This window comes from Acipenser ruthenus, chromosome 26 (assembly GCF_902713425.1).
Source record: "Acipenser ruthenus chromosome 26, fAciRut3.2 maternal haplotype, whole genome shotgun sequence".
NCBI classification, from domain to species: Eukaryota; Metazoa; Chordata; class Actinopteri; order Acipenseriformes; family Acipenseridae; genus Acipenser; species Acipenser ruthenus.
In genome coordinates, this window is record NC_081214.1 from 23,982,725 (window position 1) to 24,000,963 (window position 18,239).

An 18,239-nucleotide genomic window follows, 5' to 3' on the forward strand; every position below is an offset into this window, starting at 1 on the left:
ACAGACACATACTGTACAAACATACATGTACATCGACTATACATATCCTGTGTATGCGAATAGAAACTTCCTGTATAGAAAAAGGTGACACTTCGGCTTGGTTTTCTTTATATTCCAGCGAATGGCATTGTTTGTGCAGTTTTTATGTATTTATTTATTTATTTATATATATATATATATATATATATATTATATATATATATATATATATATATATATATATATATATATATATATATATATATATATATATGTCTTGTGCTGAATGCTGTACTACAATTCCGGTGGCACTATCTAGGTTGAACAGTATTATCATCTGAAAAAAATAAATACAAAATAAAATAAAAATATATATGTATATGTGTGTGTATATATATATCCCCAGGCTCTTTGTCCCCAGTTGTTGCTAATCAAAGTCAAGCACTGTACAGATCTATTTCAGAAGACAAACTACTCATGCCACAATTCTCCCACTAGGGTGTGCTGTGGTATAAAACATCTCTCTGACAAAGGGACAATGTGGGGGTACAGTAAATTGGGGGGGGGGGGGGGTAATGGCAACCTAACACGTGTTTTTGGCAACCTCATTTTGATTGATTAAGTTTAAGTGAGGGTAGAGTATTTTGCTGTTTCCTATAGTGCTTTCTAAGTGACACTGGGCTAAATGGTAGATACAATGCCTGTCTCAAGAGAAAATGAGATTGAGATTCTTCCATCCTGCTCACAGCATGTCTTCAACAGTGTCCAGCCATGGATGGAAATATGACTCCCATCAGACAGCAGTTTGAGCAATGCCACTTGAACTTGTGACCTATAACCGAGTCCGATTAAACTCACAGTAACACCTGGAGTGGCTCAGACTGCTAGTCAAGGAGTCTTATTTCTGTCCTAGTTGTAGCTCATACATGGATTATAACAAATTACGATTAGGATCAAAACAGTGCACAGCTCATCAGTAATGCACACAATGAAACAGTCCAACCCTTACACTGCTATAACCTGTCTGCAACAGCCACATCTACAGAGTAAACACGGGGGGGGGGGGGGGCTGATTACAGCTTGCACTTGAATGCTGTCCAGTCAGTCTCCCCACCCCGCATTGTAATGCCCATAATATGAGAATCTCAATGGCAGTTCCTGATCTCGTAGATACTGGAGAAAAAAAAAAAAAGAAAACTCAAGCAAGAGAATTAGTGGAACTCAACAGCACAGTGAAAGGAGAAAAAAAAGATTTGAAGGAGGTTTGGCAACACTTAAAGGATCTTAGATTTATACAATCTGAAAACCAACCTGCACATTTTGAACACCAGGTACATTCCTAAAGGACAAACCCTACCCCATGCCCAGGTGAAAATGCATTGGTATTTAAAAACACCAGCAGATAAAAGCACAAAATTCAGGTATCCACACCCAAACAGGTACTTCGTCTCTCCAAATACTCCAGATACCGAAACACCTGGGGAACCAGTGACGCAAGTACCTTGTTAAGGTCACTAAACTCTCTCAGACACCCAAGCCCCAAACAGACAGATGGGTGAAGATCAGAGAAAACAAATACAAGGGAAAGAGAGGCGTTCAAGAAGTCAAATAGCCATAGAACGAAACATCTGGTCAAGCCATACACCCAGTAACCCTGCAAACCTGCGGGGTTGGTGTAGTTTCAGTGAGGTGAGCCGATACACCTGCTAAGACCAGTAGATAGAAATACACACAAACTCTACCAATGAGGGTATTCAGTGCATGGATATATGCTGTCTCTTTCACAAACACATTCCCATTCTTTTCTGACCTGCGGTGTTCTTTTTCTAAGAAATACTGTTAGACATTACATGCCAGGGTTACCATTTTAAAAGCAGACTCTACTATAAAAGAGCCTGGCAGACCAAGAGCGAGGTGGCTGTTTCAGACAGGGGCTCCAGTGCTGCGCAGGGGGGCAGGTTAATAAGAGTTACTGGAGCAGTAGGAAAGCAACAGTTGTGAGTCTCTGTGCCGCTTCCTCCTCGCCTCTCCTCGCTCTATTTGGGGTTCATTTTGCCTTCAACAAGCTGGCTTTGTCTTCTCTACATGAACTGCATCTGGAAGTGAAAGAAAACAAAAACTCAGTCAGATCAGAGCTCCGGAGTAGAGACAGTGTACAGCAGCCCCAAACAACACGAGTGTACACTGAAGCGCTTCTTAGAACCACTAGCCTCAAAGTAATAGCACGGTTTTAACCAAGTGCCACACAGATTGAGTAGTGTGCAAGGCTCTTGTTTAAAGACAGTGTGTTACAGGGTTTTAATTCAAGCAACTTCAGTTTCACCCTAAGGGCTGCATTTTCCTCTTTCCCTTACCAAGCTGTGTTGAAATGACCTCTTCATTTAACGTATGTCATTTAAACAGTAAAAGGAAAACATGTGTAACTGCAGGAAGAGTGATCACAGCATTACTACAAAATGAATGAAGTCATTCCTTATTACAACACAGCGGTAAATAGGACCCTGTATTGCTTTATTCAGATTGTTGCTGGAGCAGGCATCCTTCTGATCAAACCCAGTGCAGTGAATGGCGGACGGGAGCTGGGGGGCAGTGTTACCTGCGCTCCAGGGACGGGTGCGAAGGGGTTCGTAGGTCTCAGGACCGGCTGGTTGTACATCATGGGTTGAGGGGCCATCATGGGGACTGTTCCTATCTGCTGGGGAACCTGGGACGAGGAAAGAGAGAGAAGCGGGGGTTACTGGCACGAGATCTTGTGTAGGAATCTGTGAGTGAACCTGGCATGCGGATGGATGCCTCACACATTCATGAATATAACTTGGCAGATGCTGGCAAATATTTTAATTTAAAAAAATGTAGAAGGTCTAATGACAACGCTCAGAGACTCTGTAAAATAGATAGGGTTGGGTGTTTAAGGTTATAGAAGAGTTAAATCGCAGATGAATCCTTACCATTCCCATTCCATACATAGGCACTTGAGGTGTTGCCATAGGGTATGCCATGGGTGCTGGTACCGGCTAAGGAGAGACAGGGGGGGGGGGGGGGGGGGGGACAGATTCAGAGTTATTACTGGAGGCTCTCAATCATTACAGAGCAAACTCATGCACTGTACAGAAATCGTCATACTGTTATTTATTAGAACAAGCGAGAGCACTGAAGGGCTAGGACTGGATCTGGGATTGAATGTGTTAGTTTGAAACCCCAAGTAAACCTTTGCAGGGTGTCTGTATAACCATCAGATTAAAGTCCTGTGATGAAAGTGAAACATCCGTCTTGGAGTCAGGTATTACTCAAAATGTATTTAACAAGGGAAGAATCACACTCCAGAAACGATACCTTGCATTAAATATACTTACATAGCCAGCATAGAGAACTCCGTTCTGAGTTAAGCAGAGACAGAGAAAAAAGTAAAAAGGAAAAAAATGGGAGTGAAACAGAATGAAGAGACAGATTGAGAAAGAAAGAAACAAAGAGATAGCAGAGGTTAGCAATAAAATGAAAGTTCCAGATTTTACAACATAGCTCAGAGCATTAAACCTCAAAGTACAGCTGCAGCTGGGTTAGACGCGTTCATTTCAGCACCTGTAATGGTAGTTCCATTAAACTTCCACAGTGAAGATTTCATTTTGGCCGTTGCTTGCAGGCAAAAAATTCCCATCTCACAGACCCTGCCCTGTATTGCGTTTGTAGAAAGTTCAGAAGATTTCAAAAGGCATGCATGCAAGAAGCAGTGAAGGAGTCAGGAGTTTGATGATCTTCCAAGCCCCCCTCCCCCTCACAGCCCCCCTGAGACAGGCTCACCATCTGCGGTACTGCCACGGGTGCTGGAGCCATGGGCGTCGCGTTCCACGCAGTGGTGGTGGACATGGTTTTAGACTGCCAGTGCGTACCGCCTGTCAGCTTCTTCTCCCCAGGCTGGGTCCACAGCATATCTGGCCTGCAAATCAGAGACACAAGCACAGTCAGACACACCAATAAAAGCTCTGCTTTTATTACTAAATGACAGCAGTACCCACATTTACTGTACTGCTTTGATTGACACTTACTTGGCCAGTGCACCACCAAAATGAAGATCTGTAACAGAACAAAACAAACACAACAACGTAAGAGAAAGCCATGAATATTTAGAATATTTCAGGTCCTGGCAGCTCACTGGTCCTTTCATTGCTAGAGAACACTGCTGCTCTCTGTAGCACTTTGCAAAGCAGCAGAGCTCAGAAGCACTTCTAGCAGCAGCGTCCACACACTTACTGCCCACGAGGCTTGCGAGGGAGGAGTCGAGGTCGTTAGCCAGCAGCTTGCCTCCCTGCTGCTGCTGCTGCTGCTGCTGCCGTCCCACTGCTGGAGAGCTGCTCTGTGTCGACACTGTGGGCTTCAGGAGATCACCTAGCGGATCCAACCCTGCCCAAACAAACACATGCAATGCCTTACTGCTGTGGGCAGAGCAAACGGGATCAAAGCACACACAATCAAGGTTTTACTCCTCTAACTCAGTTAGAAAGAGAAAAGCCACCAAATTAAAGTGGGTTATAAAAACATGTCTTTGGGTAGCTGACAGGGATATAGTCATAATATCTGTGTATTTGATATTGTGCTATGTACTGTAAACAATTCAATACTCTTGTTTCACCGTTTGTCCTTTGTCACTGCTAAAACATATGGTATATAGTTTCACGGAAGCATAAATAAATACATCAATAAATAAAATATCTTTAATGCAGGTTTACAGTGTCAAGTGAAAGAAACAAAAGCCCCACTCACCAATTCAATAAAGCCCCCACGAGACCCCGAAAGGATGTAAATGAAAAAGAGAAAGAAATATTTAAGTACAGATCCACTTAACCCACACAGTCTACCACCTTCTCCAAGAACTTTATACATACACAAGGATGTGCTAACCAGTTTTAAAATCCATTTGATCAGCACTAGCAATATTATAACTTTCCTTCCCTGCCTTGATTTTGTATATTCATTTTAAGACAACACTGTAGACTCAAAGCTGCTGCCGTTAGACCATATGACCTACAGCATAGGCACTTTAATGCAAGAAGTAAAGAACCAAAAGTTTGTCAGCACAATGACCAGGGGACCAGTAATAATGTTCATTAGCAGTGTGGGTTAGCACTCCATGAAGATGAACTATCAATGGCAGGTGTAATGTAATAAAACCTGCTATTCAGACCTCAATGGCTAATTGACCAATCAAATACAATCTGTTATTATCAAAGGAAATACAATCTGTTAATATCAAAGCTTCAGACGAGCAAAGACTCAAGCCCAGAGCTATGACGGGTCAGGACTCGCTGCAGACAGAGCAGAGATCACACTGGCTCTGCGGGGCGCACTTTACCGCTTGTGGTCTTCACATCGTTATTGGCAACTTTAGTCCCGAACACAGCATCGAAATCTACATTCATTGCGGACAATGGAACGGTCTGTGGCATGGAGCGGGGGTCCAAACCTGGGGAGGGAGAGACACCAATCATCAATAACATCTGAGCAGCTTGTTTCAGGGGGGGCAATCCTGAACATTTAACGTATTGCAATAAAACAGCATGCAGAGAAATGCAGCGCACCTCCCCAGGCAGTGTTGACGGAGGTGGAGATGGCCGGAGTGCTCTGCACTGTGGGGACGAACACAGGCTGCAGGTCGAACAGGTCGCTGGCGAGGTTTGGCATGCTGTGGAGAGAAGAACACAACGTGTCATTACAGAGCATCGATTTTAACAACGAGTGATATAAAAACCAACAAAACACTGACAAAATCTCCAAGTGCTGGTAATTTGGGGTAAGCATACTTCACATGCTGCTTCTGCACTTAAATTACACGGCATCGAAAAATATGTATTTAACAAAAATAATAAATACATTACAAGACTCTAAGGAAGACTCACTAAATTGAATAAGTGCAATGCAATGGGAGTCCTATCTATTGCACTTAAAATGAAGCTCTGAATATAGCCCTACATTAAAAGGTATTCTCCTTGTTAGCACTGCACAGGTAGTGTACATGTTAGACGTTCTCAGAGGAACGGTTAAGCAGCGGTACCTGTTGGTGGAGGGAGCAGTGGCAGGGGTTGAGAAGAGGTCCAAGCCAGTGGTGGCGCTGGTGTTGGCACTGCCCCCAGACTGGGAAATGGGAGACACGGTTGGAGTCTGCATCCCGATTTCCTTCAAACGCTGTTCCTATCAGCAAACACACATTACTGAGGATGCGGTCTCAGACCTGCTAGGGAGGCTGAGATGTTAACAAGCGGTGGATTCCTGCTTTACTAAACAACATGCCAGATTCTAAGCAATTCCACCAGGGCAAAGTTTGCACCAAAAAAAACCCAAAAAACACAAGCATTTATTGTGTCAATGTGTACTCCAGGTAAGGTCTCTAACAGAAATCTACTGTGTCATCTTGCGCTTGTCATGCTCACATTTGCATTTGTGGTGCATCGTCTTGTCTAAGGATTTAAAGGGTAGGTAGCTCCTCTGGGATCAGTTCAATCTGTGTGTGTCTGTTTTTGTGAGTGCGAGACGGCCACCCTCGCAGAGAGCACACACACGTTGAAAGCTGTCTGCTGTGCGGAAGGTTATAATCTTCTGTGTAACAGGATAACCTGCAAGTCTGCAAGGCTTAACCGTTTACCTTGAGAAGCTGCCCTGAGATAACCCCTTACAGGCTGTAGTACTGGGACAATGCAATGGATGTATCTCTGGGAAGCCCCCATATAGTTTAGGGAATGCAGAGATCTGTACAGTATATAGGGGCACAGTATTTAAAGCATAGCCTGGCCTGTATTAACCATCAATAAGGGTGCACTGTTTGCTTTGAAAGACTGTAGCCAGACGTGTTAAAACTCTCTACAGTGGTACATTATTTACTATGAATCCTGAGAGACTTTAGAGACCACGTCTCGCAAACCCCAACGCAGCTATGCCATGCGAAGGTTTATGTTTATCTCAGAGTTTTGAAGCTGTCGTGTTGCTCTTTCAGAGGACTCTCTATAGGGGGCACAGCACCCACCTTGAGGGACTGGAGCCTGGCCTGCTCCTCCTCCAGAGCCTGCTGCTTCTCCTTCTCATCCATTCTGCTGAAGGACATGCCTGTGTTGGACAGAGTGGACACGGCACTGGACAGGGTGCTTGCTCTGGGGAAAAACAACGATGTAGTCAACAATACAGCACGTTGACACTTGCACCACGTATCTGCATTTCAATTTGCAAGTTACCTTTCATGACAGATAACAGAATGCATAAGTGCAATATGTGGGCATGTTACATTGGGAGGACAGGTTCCACATAGAAGTAGCTATGAACTACCACAGAAATGGAAACAAATGCAAATGTGCACTCTATGGAAATGGTGCTGAATGAGAAGAGATCTTAGCAAGGAGACAAAACGATTGGGCTAATCACGCCATTATGTGGGTCAATGCAGACCTAGAGCTAGAAATCAGGGAGGGTGCTGTACCTGCTGGCTGCAGAGAACTCCTTGGTCTTCTTGCCCTCCAGAGAAGCCAGGTGCTGCTCCAGTGCTTCCAGCAGACTGCTGGGGGCCTGCAGGGGGGGCAGGGGGGTTAAACAGGGATGTGAGACACTTCAGAGCAGAGACAGGACACAGCACACTTTATCAGCACAGCACTGAGGAACAGGCTTCATGATGCACTTTCCTTTAGCATGGTTACATGCCTCAAGCCTACATATAGAAACACACACTGGCTACATGCTTTTTATTAGTGTTTATTCCATGCTAGCATATATACAGACCTGAGAAGAAATGTACCTGTAAATATAACTGCTTTTTAGAAGAAATGTCCAGCACAATAAAACAGAACACTCAAATAATCTCCACAGGGTTGAATATATGCTCACATACACAAGCTATACAGGTTATTTTTGGTTTCCAAATTCTTGTCTAGAGCTAGCTGTTGTCAGTTTTATCTCGAGGACAGTATCTTTTATTCCTAGTATTGCTATGAGAGAGCACAAAGAAAGTGGACACTGCGATGGTGCTAAAGATTAATTGGATAACCACATTCAAAATAAATAACAGTTCTATTTGAAACATACTTTAGGATGTGTAGGTTGGTTCGCTTTCTTGTGCTTTCTTTCTTATAATCACTACAAAAATCTTAAGAGCACAATAAGAAAGCCATGGACATCGTCATGCTTTTGTCCTGTAGATTTGCCTTCTTTTAACTAGCTTTCCCTGGAGCTTTACAAATGGGTAATCCCTCATATTCCATGCTGTGTGTAGGTACTCAAAGAAGTTGGAAGCCAAAATTTCTATCAGTCGCTACTCTGTGCGTGACATTGAAAGAAAATCTCTCAAGATGCCCAGCATTGATAAATGCAAAATACCAACTTAGGGCGCAGACAATTCCGGTTTTCAATTCCAATTCCTTTTTCAAATCAATTCCTTCAGAGGAATTGCAATTTATATTTTACAGACATAATTGCTGTGACTGTTCAACTGCTTTCATTTGAAGCCAATTTAACTAAGCGACTACAGGTGCTGCCACTGTGAGAAGCTGATTTTAACAAAATACTACCAATTGTAATTTTATCAATAATGTGTTTGAATTGATTAAAAGGGAACGGGATTAGGAATTCATTTTAAAAAAGGAAATGGATTAAAAAACAGGAATTGATCCCAACCTTGATACCACCTATTAGAAAATAAAATAAAAGGAAATTCAAACAATCTCTTGTGGTAAAAAAGCATCCACTGCTCTCCCCACAGCTATTTGTTAAAGATGACAATCAGCCCAAGCACCAGTCTGTAGGTGTTCATTTGAGTTATGTGGCCGTGTTCTTTCTATGACAATTTGCACAAGCCAACACAACTAACATCAATACTGTATGGCGGACAGTCAATACAAACCAAATCACACATACTGTTGCACAAATAGCCAACAGTTAAACCATTTTTTAATAGATTATTCTGTTCTTTAAATTATTAATACATCCCGTTGGCACAGCCATGCATAATGTATAATTATATTAGTTAAGCAATATATGAAACAGCGCAAATAAATCACTATACAGAACAATTTATAACCCGCTCCCCCCAGCCCAGTGCCCTGTACCTGGTGCTTTCTTTCATTTATCCCATCAAGACTGGCTGCTTCATTTTGGTAAATGATATATATTCCTTTTCTGGGAATACTTGTAAAAGCGGATTCATACTTCACTCTTGTGAATGCACTTCAAGTTGATGATATAATTGAGAATAATTAAAGTCAGACAATCACTGACTAAAAAGTAGTCAGGCAGTCGTATGATAAAAGAGACCAGAGACTGCTCTGAGTGGCGGTCACATGACGAAATAGGAACCAGCTTTCAGGTAGCATTCAAGTTAAACCAATACTGTCCATGTGCATTGGTAAACCTTTAATTGGATTTTTTATTTTTAAATTGCATAATTACTTTAGCATAACAAGAGGAAATGTAACGCTACACAGTAGAAAAATAGAATGGCTAAAAATAAATACTATACCCTGCATTTACAATGCAGAGCTGAGGCCTACAATGTGCATTTTATGATGAATGGTGAGTCTGTCCTGTCTCTTTAAAACTCATTGCTCTCACTGCATTTAAGAAGCCTGTCTTTCAGCTGAACATTGCTGGCGCTGTATCCATATCCACACACACACACACACACAGAGTGGAAGCCTGTAGGGTGAGCAGGGAATGGAAGTGTTACAATGAAGCCACATGGAGAAATCGAGATGAAATGCACACTGACCTGTGTAAGATCTGGAATGTCACCATGATCAATTCCAACTTGCTGTCTCACAAAAACAAAACAAAAAGGGGGAATAAGAAAAGAAAATATATAACAAAAGGATCCATTACTCCATGCAGTGATTGTAAAAAACAGAAAAAAGGGTTCTGCATGCTTACACAGACAGACAGACAGACTGGATTGAAATGGGTTGCACATTTAAATGCCTGGGACTGGTGCAGTACTGTGGCCTGGGCCAGTGGATCACTGTGCTCACATAACCGCGAGATGAGGAAATATATAATTAACAATCAAGCGATTTATTTCTGTCTCTGTTGCTCTTGACCAGCTCCGTCGGTCATGACTGAACCTGGTGCCTCATTTCCATTGGCTCTACAGGCTTCAGCTGCCCACGGCTAGCCGCTGAAATCAAATGTGCGTTTCTGTGCTTTTTTCCAAACCTGGCCCACCTCCGAAATTCTTGCTGTGCGTCAAAGGTCACTGGGGGATTGTGGGATTGTATTGGGTTTTGTTATAAAGAAACCGGCAGTAACAAATACATTTAACCGACGTCTCAGTGCAAATAAAGAGGAATCTGGTTGAGAAGGAGAGCACAGCCAAACCAACAGCCAGGCTCCGTCATTGTGTTTATCATGAATAAAAAATAAACCATGCTGCACAACTCAGCCTAAATATGCAACGATCAAGCTTGACACTGCCGTTTCCCAGCTCTGTGTGCTGCACTGCCAGACTGTGAACTCAGTGCTGTGCAAATCATTAACTCCATGCAGCAAAGGGCTGCAGGCAGAGCACACAAAATGCAGAAACCCAAACCTGCCAAGTCATCTCAAAAGAAATCATTACTTCAGCATTTGCAATTAAAACAGAAGCTCAACTAAACATGTACTGTAACACTTAACTGAAATAATACTAATAATAATAATAATCATAATAATCATAATAATGCACCATAATTACATATACATTATTTATAACGCAATCTAAATAAATTAGGTTCCACATTTTCCATTTCTTGTGTTGCCCTCCAGGAGTTTAGAAATGGTTGTGGTGCACAATGTTTTAGGGGAGACTCATAGACAGTGCTGCACCAGCCCTGCACAAGCAAGCTGATGTAATAAAAAGAGGCTCCACTCTACCTCAGCCACTTTGAGAAACTCAGACAGCTTGGTCATCCTGTAGAGGAATTTCTTATACATTTCCACGGCTTCTTTACACTGGTTCTTCTTCATGTCAAAGTATTTCTCTTTAAAATGAACAGACAAACAAAACAATGTATGCAATGTATGCAATCGTTATCTGCGTCATCTGCACTTAAAAGAAGTGTTGGTGCCACGATGGAACAGCACAAATTTAAGACAGCAAAACACACTCAGCATTACCCTATTAAAAAACAATCACCCACAATCTGGAAATATACAAAGTTATTGGAGCACGACTGACTGCCATGTGTACTTCATGCATACAGTAATTGAACATTTACAAAGATACACCCTTAATATGTCCACCTAGTCAAGCACACAAAAATCACTTTTACAACGCTACCCATATAAATGACGAAAGATTGTAGTTACTGTACCAAACAAACCTACTACCCCAGTCATGCGTCATTCACACAGCTAGGAGACCTGGAGAGGCTCCCTTACCCAGCAGGTTGATGACACCCTCATTGTACGCTGCAAAGAGACGGATGGAGTCTTTGAAGAGCAGCATGAAGGCAGTGTTGATCACCCCATTGGTCAGCTCATTGGGGTTCGCCTGCGTGACACCACAAAAGAGCAGAAACAGACTTAGCTCCTTCTGCAGAACCACCCCACCGCACGTTACGATAACACCAAACACAACACAAGTTCTAATATAGCGGGAGAAGAAATCCTTGGTACAGCTTACTTCAAAATCCAACAGTGCGTCCAGCTGGTTCTGAATAATCGGGAGGGTCTTTATCAGCTTCTCTGCATTCATGGTGCGCATAACTCCATCGATTCTGCAAGGAAATCCCCATCACCGACATCAACATCTTCTCTGCTTTAAGACCATGACCATTACAGTACACAGGGCAACACAGTGTAGCAAAGCAGATTGTGTTCTCTACCTAATCTAGTGCCCCATTAGGGTTTTTATATGCAACATTTTAAATCATAGTAGTTACTCCGACCAAGTTAAAATAAAGGATGGGAAAACTACCCTAAACCTACACAGGACCAAACTACACAGAACATCTTGGCTACTGCTACAACTACTGCTATCTGTTCCTAATGCAATTAAAAAAGGGAAGTCACGCTTGCCCCAGTTGTGTCTTGTTAAAGTGAGCCAGATCTACATTACATCTTTACAGGGTGACCCTTTTTTGTATAGAACGCAGCCCTCTTTGTAGACCTCACATTTCCATATGGGTGGTCCCTTTATTCTTTGGGTTTTTCTACATGTTTTTCTGAACAGACACGTATTGCACTTCAGTTTATAGATCATGTATATCACAAATACCCTCTCTTCATTTTGGTGAAGTCCACAGCGACGAGCCTATAGGAGAGGGCCTTTTCGTTCAGGTACCGGCTGTAGCGCCTGATAAAGGTAGACATGTCATAGCCTGCAGGAGGGATAAACAAAGCAAATGCCACGATTTAACCCTCTTCATGTTTCTGTACAACTGTACATGCCATTTCAGACCTGCAGTCAACCCATCTTGTATCTTCTTGTTGCACGACGGTCAGTGACAGACTTCATATGAAGCGACTAACAATTTATGATTCATATCTGACACATACACACAAATAGTAGACCTGAAATAGCAACAAGTTATCTTTTCATGGGCAGATCTCAGGGTTGGATATCAATTACAACGTGCTGTTCCCATTTCTGCACAGTTATCTGTACCGACCACAGGTGTGAGCATCCCTTCCCAAGGCTTTCTAACACTGCGGCTTCCTCATTCTGGGAAACTACCCAAATGGAAGCCAGGTTTTGGCTGTTGGGCATCGCTGCTGACAGACGTTCTTGCTAAGAGCAAATGCCTCTCGACGAATTTCATTAGGAGCGGTAGAAAAATCACAGAGAAATCTCCCAGGGAACAGTGATGTGCTACATACCTTGCAATGCACCTTTGTCCAGGAAGTTATTTAGGTTAAAGAGAGTATTTCTGGAAGCCAAGTACTGGATGAAACGCTGGGGGAGAAAGAAAAAAAAGAAAAAAAGAAAAAAAGGGGGATATTTAATTCATCCCAGAGCTTTTTCAACATGTTAATCCTGAACAGGTGATAAAATGTAAATCAAAAAGCTCTGGAAAAAATATCATAGTTGAAGCAGGTTTCAATGAGCTTACAGGCTGTCATGAGGCATTTATAAAGAGATCATTCGAAGGTGGAAATACTAGATATCTGTACAGAAACAGTAGTAGGAATAGTTTTGGAATCCCCTATAATCAGATTGAAGCCAGGTTTAAGTTTAAACAAACACAACATGTAATGCAAGCCTCCTCTTCAATGTCCTTTGACAATGAGGCACAGCCTGCCACAGCTGGCTCCAACACACAGCAGAGCTTATAGGAAGGAATCTGGGGATTCCCACTGTATAACCTGTGGCTGAAAGACAGTGTACCTGTATCACCCAGCCCACATTCACAAACCTGGAGTGAACTACTCTCAAGCAAAGCATGCAAATAATGCAGTTTTCACTTTCAAATTCACACTGTAGCGATCACTAAATACATGTTCAAGTGAGGACTGGCTACAGATCAAATCACGAAACCGCTCAGACCAACTTTCCAGGGACTAAAACTCCTTTCTCCAGCGCTGCAGACCACTGAACAAGCCACTGTGCTGCTAGCTCACAGTTCTCTTAATAAATACTAAGGACATCAGACTTGCTTGAAGTGCATACCACTGTCTCTGATCTTGGAAGCAAAGTGAGGCTGGACCTGGTCAGTACAGGGAATGGGACGCACACACAAGGAAACAACACCTGCTGCTGCTACTGAAGGTGATGCTGGTGGGTCAGGAGACGGACTGAATCAATTCCCCAAGAACGGTGTGAGGATCCATTGAAATGGACTTTAAAATGATAGTTTTGCAACACCCCCAGTTGTTTTCTCCGACACAGCGATGGTGTAAAGACTCATTGCCTGGTTGTTGCAACACCTCGACTCAAAGCGCAGCTGCCTTGTGTAAGACGTGTTACACACAGCGTAACGTTGGGCAAGCGGATCTCCAGAGCACACATTCAGTATGGGTAAATAAATGAATCGTGTGTGTGTGTCTGCGGAGGCCTGTGAAGGAGGCTGCAGTTCAGTTACTCAGCGCACTCTATCTGCTGTCTCCACAGCAGAGGCAGTACCCTTATCTCAGCCCCACACCCTCACCAGACACTGCCCTGAATCCTCCAGCCTGCGATTTATCTCTGACCCCTTACTCCAGGTTAACAGAATCTCAATGTCTTGGCACAGCCTCCCTGTCCCTCAGTCTGCTGCAGGAACACGATAAAGGAGTAACAGTGGGGAGACTTCATTACTTAAACATATCCTCAGGCTGAGTGTGAAAATAACTGTTAAAAATTGAGTCATACAGGCTGAATTGGGATGACTATGGCAGTCATTCACTTCTACTTCACCAGGAGAAGAAACATCTCTTTTCAACGTGGGGAGGGATTTTGTAATCCTATGGGTATAGAAGAGCTTTCTGCATTGCTTTGAGTCTGTACCTAGCTATTACTTGTTCCAGGACCTCACACTGCTTGTGTAAACTAAGCTTTTGTTACCTTACAAACAACAAGCACGCTATCAGCTAAATGCGTGGATAATCCAGCGCGTCTGCCCCTCTCCACAGCACACACTTACCTCGTTTCCGTACATCATGAGGTGGTGGGTTGTGATCAGTGCTTTAAACACGACCACCCAGCTGCTGCTGGCAGACCTTTCAAAGAGAGTGTCTGCCAGCTGAGGGATGCTCACATTCATCTCGTTTGTACAATGGATCAGATCTGTAGGGAACAAGGGGGCAGGTTAGGGCCTGTCTGGTGCTTCACAGACTACACACCTTTCTATCTGCTTAGGGCAGGAAAGCCATGACAATAGCTCCAGTATTACAGTACTTAAGAAATGACAGAAGAGATGATTCATTTTACACCAGAACAGTAGCCATCACTGGTTTAGCTCATAGTACTGAACCAGACACCCTCTCTCTCACACACACACACAAAACCCTTAATCAAAACGTCTAGACAGAAAGGCCTAATTCATTAAAGAAAAAAAAAAAAGTATTGTGTCTATCCGTCACTTTCTCTTCCACTAGAATACTTGTAATTCAAAAGATGATTATATCAGCTGTACTCATTCTTGATTTATAAGACTTCCACATTCAGGTTTTTTTTTATGTTTACATAAGAAAATATTTTTTTTTGGCGCTCTCACATGGCACAATGTAACACCGGACCCAAAGTATAAGAGAACTGATTCCAGGGCGAGTGAATGGAGTTCTGCTTTTTTCACCAAGCAGCTGCACCCAGAGAACAGTGATAACATCTTCACTTCCTGAGTGCTGCTATTCATCAGAAAACAAGCCCATATTCAAGCACTGCAGTACTAGGATGGAAGGGCCAATGCAAGGTTAATGACAGGAAATGCATCATCGCAGCAACGACAAAGGACCTGCGTGACAGCACTCCGACCCATCCGATAAGAATATTCACACGGTTCATTTAACACGCATCACTGTGAAGGAGGAATCAAATAAGCGGTGTGCTACTGTGGCTCCAGGTGTCATCAATGTGCATAGAGCTGTCCACCCGTTATTAAAAGAAAAACAGAAAGACTGGACACAAATACAACTGCATAGCTAACTTAACAGCAGCATTAACAGTTTAATAGCTTTAGATTGACTTGCAGTCTTTTCAAATTCATTAAGGGCCTTGAATGGGATACTGCAACATCTAAATGAAATGCTGAAGACCTCAGCTGGGTTAACAGTACACACGCACAGGCACGCACACACACACAGACACGCACGCACGCACACACAGACATGCGCGCACGCACACACACACACAGACACACGCTCACAGGCACACACGCAGACACGCACGCACGCAGACACACACGCACACTGAACTACAGACAGCAGGAGGGATCCCAGTAAAAACGACATAGTTATCATTAAGTTGACCAGATACAGTACAAACCACACATTTAACTGCACAGGCAAGATTTTGAAAAAAAAAAAACACATCATAAAAAATATTGAGATCACACTGCCTGTAGCCAGCCTTCCACTTGCACACTGGTTAGCAGGTGAACATCACAGAAGGTTATAACCACTTCCATTGTGTGCCTCAGTCTCTCAGCTCTAACCACTAGATATCAAGGAGCGCATCCTAGTTCTTATCAAGTTTAAAATCTGACTGATGCATCCCCAAGTTTAAAATCTCTGGTGCATCCCCAAAAGTTTCCAGATAGCATAAAGTATTTTGTGTGTGTTATATATATATATATATATATATATAATCACACACACACAGGTTGAATTTTAAAATCTGATAAGGAACAATAAGAAAATGAAGGATGGAAACAGACTGCCATCGCATAGCAGTTTGTGCTCTTCCAGGTTTTAACGGAGCTTTAAGGATGATTTTCTTCTTAATAACCCCCCAGTCAGGATGCATAGTCCCGCGAGGTCATGATAAAACCTGGGGGGGACATGCAGGTATCTGTATCTGTATGTGAAACTTACATGTTTACAGGTGTGTGCAGGGGATGTATGTAGTCCACAGCGATTGTCTTTTTCTTTTCGAAACTAGACGTGGCAGGATTCTCTTCCCACTTCATGCATGCTATCACAGGTCCCCTCTTTTCTACTTAAGATATTATGGTTCATTGCTTTTATCTTATACTTCAATTTGGAATATGCAGATCACTCAAAAATAATAACATAAAGTGTATGCTGCTACCTGGTACCGAATCACTGATGTGTTGCATTTCAAACTGAATCCAATGGTCTAGTTGATCAATCAGAGACCATGTGAACTAAGCGAAGGTACCAGGCTGCACCAGGCCGCCCGTTGCCCTGTATTACTAAAAACACTTGCATGTCCTGAACTACCGTCGCTAATAATGTTTTTAAACATTGGACTGCACTGCTTTAATATGATACACCTAACCTGTGCAAGGTGGCTAATTATAAATCTCACAGCAAACACTATCCCTAATGAACACACAATGTAAGATACATCACTGTGATCCCAACCAACCAACCCCCCTATGTGTGGTTCAGGTTCAAATTCAAGGCATTCCTGCACATTTCTGTACTGCATTACCATTTTGAAGCAATCAAGATTATAATATGTTTTTAATAATGCGGTACTTTTTCCAGCTGACAGCTAGCTCACCGACTTCTTGAATAAATCCAGTTGGCAGAATACTAACGTCGGCTGCTGGGACAGCAACACAGTACCCCGATTCATTAACACAGTATATATATATATATATATATATATACTTACAATCCATATGCTTCTTTTTGGGTCCATTGACTTCGTGTGTGGTGGCCTTACACACCGCTTTACTAATTGCAGAACCAGTCATACTGTGCTGAGCCGCTGCGATCCGATCTGTTATTGACTGCCCCGACATATTTACAGACAAGCGTTAGAAAAAAAAATCACTAATAAATGCAGATTTTAAAATGAGTGTTCCGGTTTGTTTTTTTTAAAGGCAAACGGTGGTAACAAAAAATGGTTTAGACGCAGACGCAATACATAAGACGGTAAAAAATAGAGATGAAACAAGCCGGTTTTCAGAAAATGAGTTAAACTGAAACATATATAAATGTTAGTAACAATGACGGATATGTTATTTTGGTACGGTGAGCACACTGGATGGTAGACACAGCACAGGCCTGGGAGTCTTTTTTTGACAGATCTGAAAACGTAATGAACAGAACTTAAACTGTCATTAAACTGCCCCGTCTAAAAAAAAAAACTTTCAAGACACAAACAAAAACATAATAAAAATGAAATAGAAAAAAAAATAACTCTAAAGTAAGGAATACACAATTTAAAAAAAAAAAAAAAATCGTGTCTCACAAAAAAAACAGGTAATATCCAAAGCTGGTTTATCAAACTGTTTCGGGTTCCGGAATCTCACACAGACAGCAAAATCAGAATAGTCTTTTTTTCGAATTTGCTGGCGAAAATGTGAATTTTACGCACGAGTACTACGCTAAATGTAACTGATTGAGTTAAGATTTGTTCCGTCAATTCATTTGGTCTCCTTTTCATCGGCTTTTTAAATTTTTTATTCCGGTGTATTTGATATTGTGTTTTACTCCCAGAGACAAAATGGCTGTGCGACAATCAGGTGATCTGAGGATGGGCTGGGGTTGGATTTAGGAGGGGGCGGGGCTCTTAAGGTGGACGTGTCAACTAAGAATCAATTATTTCTAAATATTTTCCACTTGTGTTATTTTTTTTTTTTAGCAAAATAAAATTCTCTAAATAAATTGAGTCGCAATGTTAACTTTAAATCAATGACTATCGTGTTTAT

The 18,239-nt window shown here is 42.3% G+C and overlaps 1 protein-coding gene across 5 annotated transcripts; it reads right to left on the minus strand.

Moving 5' to 3' along the window:
• Window positions 1–860: 860 nt before the first annotated feature.
• On the minus strand, window positions 861–18,072 carry LOC117430553 (phosphatidylinositol-binding clathrin assembly protein-like). Of its 5 annotated transcripts, none has more exons than XM_034050680.3 (20): window positions 17,198–18,072; window positions 14,541–14,683; window positions 12,799–12,874; window positions 12,197–12,299; window positions 11,603–11,696; window positions 11,359–11,470; window positions 10,852–10,958; window positions 9,716–9,757; window positions 7,439–7,524; window positions 6,992–7,115; window positions 6,026–6,156; window positions 5,553–5,656; window positions 5,327–5,437; window positions 4,228–4,377; window positions 4,023–4,050; window positions 3,778–3,913; window positions 3,333–3,356; window positions 2,928–2,993; window positions 2,576–2,683; window positions 861–2,075 (listed from the first exon to the last, which is right to left on the minus strand). In XM_034050680.3, exons 1-20 carry the CDS (start codon window positions 17,325–17,327, stop codon window positions 2,061–2,063), a joined length of 1,890 nt encoding a protein of 629 aa, XP_033906571.1. In that variant the 5' UTR covers window positions 17,328–18,072; the 3' UTR covers window positions 861–2,060. The 5 variants fall into 5 exon arrangements, with proteins under 5 accessions (XP_033906571.1, XP_033906572.1, XP_033906570.1 ...); XM_034050681.3 differs by having other exon boundaries at window positions 4,228–4,362; window positions 6,026–6,162; XM_034050679.3 differs by having other exon boundaries at window positions 6,026–6,162.
• Between the last annotated feature and the right edge of the window lie 167 nt (window positions 18,073–18,239).